The sequence below is a fragment of the Trachurus trachurus genome (assembly GCF_905171665.1).
Source record: "Trachurus trachurus genome assembly, chromosome: 2".
Classification (NCBI taxonomy): domain Eukaryota; kingdom Metazoa; phylum Chordata; class Actinopteri; order Carangiformes; family Carangidae; genus Trachurus; species Trachurus trachurus.
This window is the reverse complement of record NC_139914.1, coordinates 14,290,605-14,304,416: the sequence shown is the minus strand read 5'-3', so window position 1 is coordinate 14,304,416 and position 13,812 is coordinate 14,290,605. Positions and strand designations below refer to the sequence as shown.

The following is a 13,812-nucleotide window of genomic DNA, read 5'->3' as shown; positions in this document are numbered from 1 at the left end:
GCAACCAGACTGAACTGGTTTGAGAGACAAAGCAGGGGCAGGAGGTGGTGCCGGAAAGTTTCCCTCTGAGTCTCCACTGAGTCGACTGCCTGTAAACAAGTAAGTCCTCTTTACATCTCAGTTTAAACTGTTTCAAATGAACAAATTGTTAATACAAACTTCCATATATATACACTGTAAAAACTCAACATCTTTCCAAGAATATTTGTCTTATTTCTTGTCCAAATGTCTCATTTCTAGTCAAAACTAATCTCTTTCCACTTAAAATAAGACTCATAACCTAAAAATGAACTTGTTTTTAGATCATTTTCACTTGTTTCAAACAAATTTTCACTAAGTAGAAAAATCTGCCAGTGAAAGCAAGTTTTTTGTGCTTGTAATAAGGAAGAAAAACTTGTTCCACTATCAGTTTTGATAGAAGTGAAAATCTGCTTGAAAGAAGTAGAAAGTGTCTAAAAACAAGCTACTTTTAATGTGATGAGTCTTATTAGTATAATGTAATATGTAATAATGTATAATGAGATTAGTTTTGACTAGAAATAAGACAAATATTCTTGGTAAGATGAGTTTTTGCAGTGTATATATATATATATATATAAAAAAAAGTTTGCTACCAGCTCCTGAATTGGTTTTTATTGCACAATTTGTGGTTTTGATAGAGTCTCCACTGAGAAAATTAGTGTTGTAATTACTGTGTGTTCAGAATTAGGTGTTAAAATGAACACATGTATAAAAAATAAAAAAAACTCCACTGTGGCTGTGTCTCTAACTAGTTGTGTTTGGTGTTCTTCATCTGCCCGCTGGGTTTCATTAGTCTTTATGTAATTGTCCCATTTCCTGTGCCAGATTCTCCACATCTCCACTATATGCCACTTTATGTGTGTGTGTGTGTGTACAGAAGATACCGTAGCATAGTTTAGGATTTGATTAAGAATGTGAGAAAGATGTGTGTTGGCTTCCTGCGCGAGTAGCTGTGTTGGTATGTGTGTGTGTGTGTGTGTGTGAGTGTGTGTGTGGTGTAGCAGCAGCTGGGTGCAGGATGGAGAGAATTACATACTATTAGCTTGAAGAACAAACTGCTGAGCAGAGAAGAGGAAGACAGATGAGGCTCATTCATCTCCAACCACCTCTGTATTTAACTCAGATCTTCTAAGTAACACGCTGCCTTTGTTTTTAATTACACACACAATGACTGATGATAATCTGATGCTAATCTCTTGTCATAAGTACAATTGAAAATGAACTGCATATTGTTAAAATACATAATTATCACCACAGTAAACCGGGGGGATACTTTGCCTTGGTTGTTTTGTTTCCACTTCGCTGCCTCCATCGCTGTTGTCGTTCTTATTTAAAAAAAAAAAAAAAAAAGTTTGGCCATGCTTTTAATGTGAAAAGCTGCAGGAAGTGTTGACTCACGGTAGATTAGGGGAAATGACCTGAGTCAAGTGCCAAGTGCCATCTACGGTACATTATATATATATATATATATATATATATATATATATATATATATATATACCCTTTCTCTTGAAGTTCTATATTCACATATAACTATGTACTGTTTTTTTTCTATAGGTGTGTGTGTATATTATAGAGAGAGAGAAAAAAGGAATTATATATTTATCTATATATATTTAACTATATACAATAATAATAATATATAGAACTTCAAGAGAAATGTATATAGTTAGTTAGCTATATAGCTATAGTTTATATATACTGTTTCTCTTTAAGATATGTTATATATATATCATCATATATGATTTATTAGGTTTTATATATGTATATAGTTGTGTGTGTGTGTGTGTGTATAGAGAAAGAACAAAATGAATGATATATTACTACAGTATATATGATTTTATATATAACTTCAGAGAAACTATATAAAAACTATATATATACAAATACTGTAGATATATGCACACACACACGCACACACACACACACACACACACACACACACACACACACACACACACACACACACACACACACACACACACACACACACACACACACACACACACAGTGTTTATGTCTTGTTCCTGTTAAGTAGAACAAATGTAGCGACTGCAGTTGTGATAATCTCACGGCTCATGGTGGATTATCTCTCTGAACCGGGTCCATTCGATCCGGTTCAGACTCTGACCGCACTGCTGCAGTCACTGTTGTGTGTCTGTTGTGTAGTCTGTTGTGTTGTGTAGTCTGTTGTGTAGTGTAGTCTCTGCACAACAACCGCTGTGCACGGTTCACTGCAGTGTGCAGTCTGCAGAAATGAAACATGTCCTGTGTCCTGTGTGTAAATAGGGTGTTACGTACGATGACATGAGGTGTGTGTGTGTGTGTGTGTGTGTGTGTGTGTGTGTGTGTGTGTGTGTGTGTGTGTGTGTGTGTGTGTGTGTGTGTGTGTGTGTGTGTGTGTGTGTAGTTTCTCCCTAACTATCTGCACCCCCCTGCAGTCCGGTCCAGCTCTGCGGTGTAGTTAGTAGGTCACACAAGGACCAATAAAAAGTCGTCTCCGCTCGGCTGCTTTTCAAAATCCCTAATTACAGAGTCAACAGCAACACACACACACACACACACACACACACACACACACACACACACACACACCGTGTCTCCAGCCCTCAGCCTCGCTGACTTGTAATAAGTTGGACAGAATCCAGACTCAAACTTAGTGTCTGGGGGAGAAAAATTTGTCTTTTTCAAAGCACAAGATTAAAGCTTCTCCAGCTTCTCCGATTAAAACATGAACACGCCACAGAATTTCACATTTTATTATTATGAGGCGTGTGTGTGTGTGTGAATGTTTGGCCTCTTTGCCCTGTCAGACAAGAACTGTTAAATGCCAGCTCTGCAGAAGTTAAAGGTTGTAACCAGAGTTACATAAAACGGTAAACCAGGGATTTTTCAGGAATAAATAAGTCTTTTTTTCCCAAAAGACACGTTTGTCATCTTTATTTTGACTTTGAAACACCTTTTGAACACAGGTTTTGAACACAGCTCTATATCATACACTGTAAAACCTTTTTGTGCAATTTCACTGAAGTCAAATAAGCATCGAATGCCTCCAAACAAAGTCGCTGTGCAGAATTCAGACCATGCTTAATGGCACAATAAGTAATAGCACAAGTCAGTGTCACGCAATATAACGCATATTCTGTGCTGTGATGTTCCACTGAAGCTGCAGCTCATTTCTAGGTCACTCTGTCTTCAGAGTGTATGCACTCACATACTTTCTAGATAATGCATCCCTAAAATAACTCCACAATACTGCTCCGCTGACTTGTGAACTTGTTCCCTTATCCCCTCTGGAGTATATTTGTCTACTGTATTTTCGAGTGGATAAGGGCAGAAGTATACTCTTGAGTGGACAAGGGCACATGTTCACTATAGTGTGGATAAGGGCAGAAGTATACTCTTGAGTGGACAAGGGCACATGTTCACTATAGTGTGGATAAGGGCAGAAGTATACTCTTGAGTGGACAAAGACTTGTAAGTGGACAAGGACGCAAGTATACTCTTGAGTGGATAAGGGCACAAGTTCACTATAGTGTGGATAAGGGCACAAGTATACTCTTGAGTGGACAAAGACTTGTAAGTGGACAAGGACGCAAGTATACTCTTGAGTGGATAAGGGCACAAGTTCACTATAGTGTGGATAAGGGCACAAGTATACTCTTGAGTGGACAAGGGCACAAGTATACTCTTGAGTGGATAAGGGCACAAGTTCACTATAGTGTGGATAAGGGCACAAGTATACTCTTGAGTGGACAAGGGCACAAGTATACTCTTGAGTGGACAAAGACTTGTAAGTGGACAAGGACGCAAGTATACTCTTGAGTGGATAAGGGCACAAGTTCACTATAGTGTGGATAAGGGCAGAAGTATACTCTTGAGTGGACAAATACACAAGTATACTCTTAAGCGGATAAGGACGCAAGTATACTTTAGAGTGGACAAGGGCCCAAGTATACTCTTAAGTGGACAAGGCTGCAAGTATACCTCCCTTTCAGACAGGATGTGTGCTGGATGGGAAAATAACAACAGTGTCAGTCAGAAATGAGCAAAAATGTTGTGTTGTACCTTTATGTGTTTGGAAGAAGACAGAATCCTGCATCTTTGAAATATCTACCATGCAGGTTTCCTCTCATTAATAGTACTGTCAGCAGACTAAGTATTTTATCTTGAGGTTTCAGGTGTTGCTCACCTGTCAGGTCACAGAGTGCAGAGAGAGACATGCTGAGCAGTGAATTCTACGCTTCGTTAAACTTCAGGTGATTTATCAATTAAACTGCAGCAGTTAGACAGACGCCACAGGAAACAGGATCAGTTCACTGCATGAAAGAATGTGGCCAAGCCCCCAGGTGACCTCTGGGGTGTTCTACACTGCAAAAACTCAAAATCTTAGATCTTTAATCTTATTTCTTGTCAAAATCTCTCATTTCTAGTCAAAACTAATCTCTTTCCACTTAAAATAAGACTCATCACCTAAAAATTAACTTGTTTTTAGATCATTTTCACTTGTTTCAAACAAATTCTCACTTGAAATAAGTAGAAAAATCTGCCAGTGAAGGGAAGTTTTTTGTGCTTGTGATAAGAAAGAAAAACTTGTTCCACTGTCAGATTTTTTCTACTTATTTGAAGTGAAAATAGACTTGAAATAAGTTAAAAAGTGTCTAAAAACAAGCTACTTTTTTATGTATAACTATGTATGTATATGTATAAATATACTTATTTTAGGTATAATGAGATTTGTTTTGACTAGAAACGACATTTTTTGACTAGAAATAAGACAAATATTCTTGGTAAGATTGTGAGTTTTTGCAGTGTACAGATCACAGTGCAGCTGAGTTGCGTCAGGTCCAGTAGAGTCCAGTTAGTGAGTACAGCTACGGCTACTACGGCAAGCCCTGAGGGCCAAACTGTACCTGAATCCAGAAGTGCTACAGTCTTGGGGTGAATGTGTAACATCATTTATTGTTATATAACTTTTTAGCTTGGCAACAGGTGATAGTCAGTGGGAGAGAAGTGAGAACCACAGCCCTCAGGTCCAGCAGCATCATCTCCGGATGTGTCTAATTCCTGGAGACACAATTTACCAGTTCAGTACTGTGCAAAAGACTTCGATCTTTTTTAGGTTTTAATAACCATCCATGTCTGCATATTAAGATACAACAGAAACTTGGACACAAATGTCTTCAACAGGCTAGAGTCAGGATTTCGTGTGACTTCCCTTGGCACTTAAACACATCTTTAACTAAGTTTCCTGAAGTAATCTTCTGTCCTTTCTAATGATTTTTCCGTATGTCCGTCCAAATTCTGTGATTTTTTGGCATTCTGACATCTCTGGCCTGAGTTTGCCTGTGAATATTTATGTATAACCCTGCAGAATCAGCATTATTTTGATGTACATGGATTTATCCTCCTGAGTTACAGTAAATCCAAAGGCGATGACAACTGCCCATTGGGTACATCCAGTTTTACTCTCTACAGTCAGTGGAGAAGCATTTGTTCCTTTTCCCTGACACACTTATTCCACTGGAAATAACCGCTGACCCGGAGGAATCTCTTTTTTGTCTGCTGATGAGGAAGTCAGAGTGGTTTCAGGACTGATGTTGTTTTTCCTTGTTGTGTCTTATGACAGATGGACCTGGAGGCTCCTACTAAGATATTTAGAGCAGAGAAAAGAAAGTCTCTCCAGGGAGTTTCGAGTTGCTCTGTGTGATGACCGGGGTAGATCCAGAAGAATTCATACAACACAAATATCACATCTTTAAAATCACATTAATATATTTATATAAAGACCATCTGTGGTGTTTTATACTTTTATTACCAACCTGAATTATTATGTTTTCAGAATTTAAAGCCACAGTAACACAATTAAATAGACTAATATACAAAACTTTGTGGAGAACCTGTCACCAGGGCCGTTGTATAGGGGAGAAAGGTGATGGGGGCCCAGCGCCCAGTGGGGCCCATAAAACCCCCCCAGTAGTCTAATCTTTGTATGACTGAATTATTCTGCATAAGACCCTGACTAATACTCACAGTACACTGTAAAAACTCGACATCTTTCCAAGAATATTTGTCTTATTTCTTGTCCAAATGTCTCATAACCTAAAAATTAACTTGTTTTTAGATCATTTTGACTTGTTTCAAACAAATTTTCACTTGAAATAAGTAGAAAAATCTGCCAGTGAAAACATGTTTTTTGTGCTTGTAATAAGGAAGAAAAACTTGTTCCATTATCAGATTTTTTCTACTTATTCCAAGTGAAAAGGGAAAATTAGGGGGAGGGGGAGCACTTTAGTATTCTTCAAGGGGGCCCAGAATTCCTAGCAACGGCCCTGACTGTCACCTCCATGTTGGACACATGAATGCATCACATCCACAGACTCTCATGTTCAGTTTATTAGCTAAATAACTAAATCATCTTCTGCAAATAGGCTGAACCAAAGACTTGTTGTCTGACGGGTCTCTGAATGTGAACCTGGTTTCCTCAGTCAGTAGCTCATTACTTTTGAGCTGACTTTTGACGACCTCTGACCTCTGCTAGACCTCTGGCTCACCTTTAACACCGACTGCAGTCATCAGTATTGACCTTTGACCTTCACTCTGTTTCTGCAAAACAAAACACAGACGCTTCTGTTATTCACAAAAGAGTTATTTCTAAGAGTGAATGATAATAAATTAGAAGAATAACAGTATAGGAACTATCTGTTTTACTATAATCACATAATTTAAAAACCTTCTCTACAGCCTCTGGTACAAAATAAATGAAACACAAACAATGCTCTGGATGATCACAGTAATGATGAAGATGGCTTATTGCCATGAATAATTTTGACTCCTCTCGCTGCTGCTTCAGTTGATCCAGGAGAAGCTCAGAGTGGGTTTCCTCATGGGAAGCTGCAGCTCCAGTCCCTGGACAGGCCATTAGAGCAGCAGTGCATAATTGCAGCCCGGTTGGTGTGTGAAACATCCACTTCACCATGCTCCATCAGCTCCGCTGGCTCTGTGTGTTACCGACTGAGAGGAGGGAAGCCGAGGAAACATGCACAGTCTTTAGTCTGAGCTGCTCACAGGGACACTGACACTGCACAGTCAGTGAACCTCCGTAATCATCCTCGTTTATGTATGAAATATCATCTGTTATGCATCTATTTTACCACCGTTAACAAGCGCAATCAAATTTAAGGAATTACACAAATCACTGTGTTGTTCTTATTCACAGTATAGATGAAACAGCTGTTAACTGTAACCACATTCAGGAACTTATATGTGACGAATACAATTAGTAAAAGCGGTAACCCTTTACTTGAATAGGTATTCATAAGACATAAAACTATCATAACCATGACATAACAGCTGTCATAAACATCAATGAATACTTATGACAGCTGTGGTTAAGTGTCATTCGGTAAGTTATGTCACTTTTGATGCAAAGTTGACATTGTTTGAGATGTCCTTGTTATGAGAACTTGACATAATTTTTTTAAAGTTTGGCAATTAGGTCTGCTATGACAGTTTAAATTGTCTTTATGTCAAGTTGTCAGAACAAAAACATCTCAAACAATGTCAACTTTGCATCAAAAGTGACATAACTTACCGAATGACACTTAACCACAGCTGTCAGAAGTATTCATTGATGGTTATGACAGCTGTTATGTCATGGTTATGACAGTGTTGTGTCAATCTGATGAATACCTATTCAAGTAAAGTGTTACCGTAGAAGCTAAATACTTAAGTTTGGAATAAGAATTGTTCGTATTTTTTTCCAAACATTTTTATGCTTTTTAATCAATTTTCCGTTAACTTTATCTGTGTGTTTGTAAAAATATTTTGGGATATGTATAACCCTCGAAGGTTAATTCATTGACCTTGATTTGCAGCCAAAAAAGGTTGATGGTTGAAGGTTCTCCACAGCACCACTGGTACATGTTAGATGCACATCATGGTTGTTCCGATCCCGGACGAGCCCCCAATTGTTACGCCCCAGAACTTTGTTGGCCCGGAGGAGCATTAACAATGGACCCAACCAATAACCCCAACAAAAACACAAAGACACTAAGTTAACTAAAAGAGGATTTAATCCACAACATAAAGGTACAAACAAGATAAACATAAGCTAACACAAACAAAAGCCATGATGGGAGGCAGAGAAATTGTACCACTTTTTTCCACAAATTTCTCTATAATGTTTCCAAAAATTCACACCATTGACCCTAATTTGAATGTACAAAAAAAAAGTAACGTTATTCAGTCTCAGAACAAATATTTGTGTATTTCTGGTTTGCTTGAAAATTTTGTCCAATGGGGGTCCGTATCTACAGATGAGTCCTATGAAGGATGAATTTGACCTTTTGAACTGAGACACAGCTGACATTACTCTTTTTCTGATGTTGTGGTTGTTGTGGTGGTTGAAAGATGTCCAATATTTCCAGTGAATCCCTTGTTGGGTTGTTAACCGTAACGGTACAGAGTGGTAGATAATGATGTCACATGCTCAGAGTGGTAGATAATGATGTCACATGCTCTGACCTCGGGTTGGGGATCGACACTTAATGGTTTATTTGTTGTGACCTGTGTTCATGGAGATTTTCCCTCTTCTGTGTTTGTGCAGGATGAGGTCTGTGCTGCTGCTGGTGCTGGTCTCTCTCTTCACCATCCAATCTGTGGCTGGAGGGAAAAATAAAAAAGGTACAAATCTTTGATTGCTATACCAGTTAAAGGGATAGTTCATCAACATTTTGGCAAATTGGCCCATTGCCATAATCCCTATAGTCATAACAGTAGGTTCGTTACCTTTAATTGTCGGTGCAAGCTATTTTTAGAACGGCGGAGCAGAGCCGCAAGCTGCTCAGAGCTACGCTACGGAGGCTAATGGAATTTCTTGGTTTCCCTCATCAAACTCATCAAATACACAATCCAACAACTCCACAACGCTCTGGTGGACAAGTTACCACACAGAGTTGTTTTAGAGGTAAATACAGAGACTGCTTGATGAAAAACTGTCCCTGAAGGCAACGTGCATCAGCGGTTTTGCATGAATTTCCCTCTAAAACAACTCTGTTTGGTAACGTTGTGTTATTATCTCATAGCGTGGTGAATGTGCAGGTCACAACTTGTCCACCAGAGCGTTTTGGAGTTGTTGGATTGTGTATTTGATGAGTTTGATGAGGGAAACCAAGAAATCCCATTAGCCTCCGTATAGCGTAGCTCTGAGCAGCTCACGGCTCTGCTCCGCCGTTCTAAAAAATAGCTTGCACCGACAAATAAAGGTATGACAATAGCGATTATGGCAATGGGCCAATTTGCCAAAATGTTGAACTGTCCCTTTAAAACTATACTGTGGACAGGAATCCCAGGCTGAACTGGCCACCAGTAGTAATCCCATCGCAGCCATGGTTACTGACACTATGTGTAAAATGACTGGTTGATATTCCTTCATTCTGTCCTCAGAGAAACACAAACCCTCCCAGTCCGGGTCAGAATGTGCCGACTGGCGCTATGGCAACTGTGTGCCTAGCAACGGGGACTGTGGAGCGGGGTTTAGAGAAGGGTCATGTGACCAGCAAACCAAGAAGATGAAATGTAAAGTACCATGCAACTGGAAAAAGGACTTTGGAGGTAACACAACCACACACACACACACACACACACACACACACACACACACACACACACACACACACACACACACACACACACACACATAGAGAGAGAGATAGAGAGATGGACTTCAAAGTCATAGATACCATCTGAACGTAAGGAAACTTTAAACTTTAAAGGGATCTGCAGATAGAGTTAGTGGATGTGAACTTTGTATATTTTCCAGAGCCTTCATCACACAAACCTCTCCACTCTAACTGTATGACTCCACTGAAAACAACAACATCACAAGCACCTGTAACGCATGATGCAACTGAGTGCAGCAGCTCTGCATGAATATCTCTGAGAATCTGTCATCACACCATCCTCTCTGCCTGGATATTTGTCACACAGTCTGTGTTGTTGCCCGCAGCTTGCATCGAATTAACTGATTATTACCAGTGTAGATCAGTGGAGGATTAAACTTTTGTAAAGTGGTTTGGACTTGTCAGGATATATCATCTCTCAAAGTCTCCAAACATTAAAAAAAAAAAAAAAAAAGACAAAGAAGATGGCTATCAGACAGTAGAACGGATGAGTTTTTACTTATATAAGAAAAACATTTGTAGGAGAGAGTAGAAGCAATCTCTGAGTCTGGACTTTATGATTCACAAAGATGAAGGGATTCTGCAATGCAAGACCTTCTGCCATTACCAGGGCCGTGATGATTATTCTAGGGGCCCAGCGCCCAGTGGGACCCATAAAAACCCCAGTAGTCTAATCTTTGTATGACTTATTTATTCTGCATAAGACCCTGACTAATACTCATAGTAATGCTGCATTAGCATCAAAACAAAGAAGGCTAAATAAAAAAACGATAATACATACGTAGTCTAAGAAAAAAACTGGAAAAGTTAGGGGGGAGGGGCCCACTTTAGTATTCTTTAAACCAACACTAAGGAACTTTTCAACCTTCATAAAATATTTTCATAACTTTTGTGATGATACATCGACTTACAACAAGTTGAATGACACCTCTGTCATGGTCTGAGGGGGTCTGTATCTCTTTCTCTGGCACTAAGCAACTTTGAGGAGCATGGTAGGACACCGGCTCTCACTTTAATTTCACTTTCACTTTTGCGAGTCACAACAAGGAGGGAACAGGCAAAACGGCACTTTAGCAATGGATTATGTTTGTGTTTTCACTTTGAAATGATCCACTGGAAACAGAAACTTAGTTTTGATGTCAATTTGAATGCAGGATATTTACAGGGCTTCACGCTAGTGTTCATGAGAAATGGAGTCTTCTTTCAGGCAAAACACTACCGCTTTGGTCCACAGGCGCCGCCAAACTCAACCAAAACTGAAACTTCTTTAGTACTGCTTTAAGGGGGTCCAGAATTCCTAGCATTCCTAGCAACGGCCCTGGCCATTACCAGAACAAAGGAAACCATCCAGGGATATATGGTTCAGATGACGACGAAGTACAACCATTGTACTTCTATTGTAGTTTGGTAAAACTCGACTCCAGTCTTTTAGTTTTCCCTTTAAAAAATTTAAACAGCAAAGAGGTAAAAGAGTGGATGCCTTAGAAAAATAAAGCCATAGAGTAATACGCTGTGATTAATATGTATCTTGGTAATTAAAATCAAACCCCAGCATCAAACAGAGTCATCTGATGGTTAAATATCAGAGGACCCCATGTAGAACCCTGAGGTACTCCAAATGTCAAACGTTTAGACAAGCTATTTTTATGAAATGTTTATGAACAGATAATAATGTAACCATGGAGATGATGAATGTATATAAATGTGTTTTATTCTGTCTTCTCTTCTAGCTGACTGTAAGTACCGCTTTGCTAGTTGGGGAGAGTGCGATCCAAGCTCTGGCTCACGGACCAGAACAGGGACATTGAAGAAGGCACTGTACAACGCAGAGTGTCAACAGACCATCTCGGTCTCCAAACCCTGTCCTGGAAAACCAAGACAAAAACCAAAGGTTAGTCTAACTAGGTTCATGACCATATGGCCACCATATGTGGCTTATCCTCTAGAGACCATGAACACACGTACAAAGTTTAATTCATTTACTTATTAGTGCCTGAGTGGATTCAGGCTGGATTAGGGTTGCAAAGGGGAAGAAAATTTCCAGTAAATTTCTAGGAACTTTCCATGGGAAGTTAACCTGGGGAATTTTGGAAATATTCCAAATTGGAAACTTTCCATGGGAAGTATGGGAATTAACTGGAAATTGGGGGTAATTTAAACAAACTGTATCATATCTAGGGTTGCAAAGGGGTGGAAAATTTCTAGTAAATCTCTGGTAAATTTCCAGAAACTTTCCATGGGAAGTTAAGCTGGGGAATTTTGGAAATATTCCAAATTGGAAACTTTCCATGGAAATGATGGGAATTCAGGGGAATTTATGGGAATTAACTGGAAATTGGGGGTAAAGGTGGAGGACCAAGGTGTTCCAATATCAAGGGGATCTAAAGTTGTTTGTCTTAAACATGATAGGGCAGGTTCATTGGCTCACCATGACCCCTTCAAGGTGTCCGCTACTAATGATATTACCCATCTCCTTCACTTTTTTGTCCACATACAGACCATTTTGAATTTGGTTTAGTAATAAATGTGTCTTTGTCTTTTCCAGGAGAGAAGAGAGAAGACCAAGGGCACCAGAAACAAGGTGTAAAGAAGAGTCTCTTTGGACAACGACCCGAACACTTTTAGATTTATAGTTTGATCTCCACACAACTGTTTCTGAGTCAACACAAAACACAAAAGTCAACACAAACTCTTTTCACTTGAAACATGTCCTCAGTTTCTGGCGACCAGGACCAAACCTCAGCAAATAAATCAATCTGGCCCCTCACTGTAGCAGCAGTGGAGCTGGTTTAAATCATCTGTGCTGTGGCTCTAAATCATTTCATTAATCCTGGATCATGTTGGACGTGTCGGTAACACACACACACACATACACAAACACACACACAGTGTTGCATTGCTGGAGCCAGCAAACAGCTCAGAAACATCCTCAGTTATTCTAACCACCACAGTTACAACTTCCTGTAGGACCACACAGTTCTTCCATTAGCACATCTGACACTTTGGATTTGAATTTGAACACCCTTTCTCTTGATACAGTGTTATTTACATTTTTCTTTGTTTACTGAAATAAAGAACACACTCTCACATTGTGTGTCTGTGTTATTTCAGACTCTATATTTCTTTGTTGCACTGGAGAATCTACACATAGAGTCTCTGTTTCACTTTACACTGTCTGATGTGTGCTATCCCTAGGTTTTACAGCATTGTCAAGGTTATCGTGGTCAAAACAATGTATAAATGAGGTTCCAGATTGCAATGAACAACACAGAGGGTGTTGTTTTTCAGGATTATAGAAAGCTGAAAGTCTGTAAGTCATGAATCCTGATTGGCTGATAAAATGTAGGCTGGACAAGGCAGGAGAACAGGTGAACAGGAGCACAGATAAGGTTTAAAAAGAACCAGCAGGTTCAGCTAATCTTTATGACTAAAAATCATGATCAGGCTGAGTCTTGAGGCTGTCATTGCTTATAGCAACAAATAATTAAAAAAACTGTATTGTAATTATAACCTTAAAGTGATACGCCAACTTTTTTTTTCATGTCTTGCCTCACTCCTGAGTCCATGACCAGCAGATAGACACCATCCTTTAGACTGTGCGTGCAGTAACAAGGGAGATAGGGACGTATCGCCCGTAATTAGCTTAGCTCAAACACTGGAAGTGTATGGGTAGTGTTAGCCTGCCTCCACCTAAAGTCATCAGAGATGACTTAAAGGAAATTCCTTGGCTCGTCGGAGTGCCTGAAGTAAGCTTTTTTGGTTTTGCTCTCATTGGGGGTTTTGGGTGTAATTGTTCATGTTGGGTTCTAGGTGAAACCTTTATAAAAGGTTCTACCAGGAGTCAAAAAGGGTTCTCCTATGAGGACAAGCTGAAGAACCTTATATGGTTCTACTTAGCACTTCTATTTCTAAGAGTTTACACTTAGAAAGTAACATAGAATTAGCACATGGAGAAAAGGTGTCCTTAGTACTTAGAAAAAGTTGTGAAGACAGTGTCTCAGGTAAAAAAAGAAGATGCTGTCATCATAGTACTAAAGGATCCCTGATCTACCCTTTAAGAGTTAACCCTTCGGATGACAACATCTGTCTTTTACCAGAACCAGTTTCC

The 13,812-nt window shown here is 39.4% G+C and overlaps 1 protein-coding gene across 1 annotated transcript; it reads left to right on the top strand.

Moving 5' to 3' along the window:
• Positions 1–20: 20 nt before the first annotated feature.
• Positions 21–12,773, top strand: LOC310999062 (midkine-B-like). The gene is made up of 5 exons (XM_083989369.1): positions 21–99; positions 8,630–8,706; positions 9,469–9,636; positions 11,435–11,595; positions 12,250–12,773. The coding sequence occupies exons 2-5, from the start codon at positions 8,631–8,633 to the stop codon at positions 12,289–12,291; spliced, it is 447 nt and encodes a 148-aa protein (XP_083845495.1). The 5' UTR covers positions 21–99; position 8,630; the 3' UTR covers positions 12,292–12,773.
• The last annotated feature ends 1,039 nt before the right edge of the window (positions 12,774–13,812 follow it).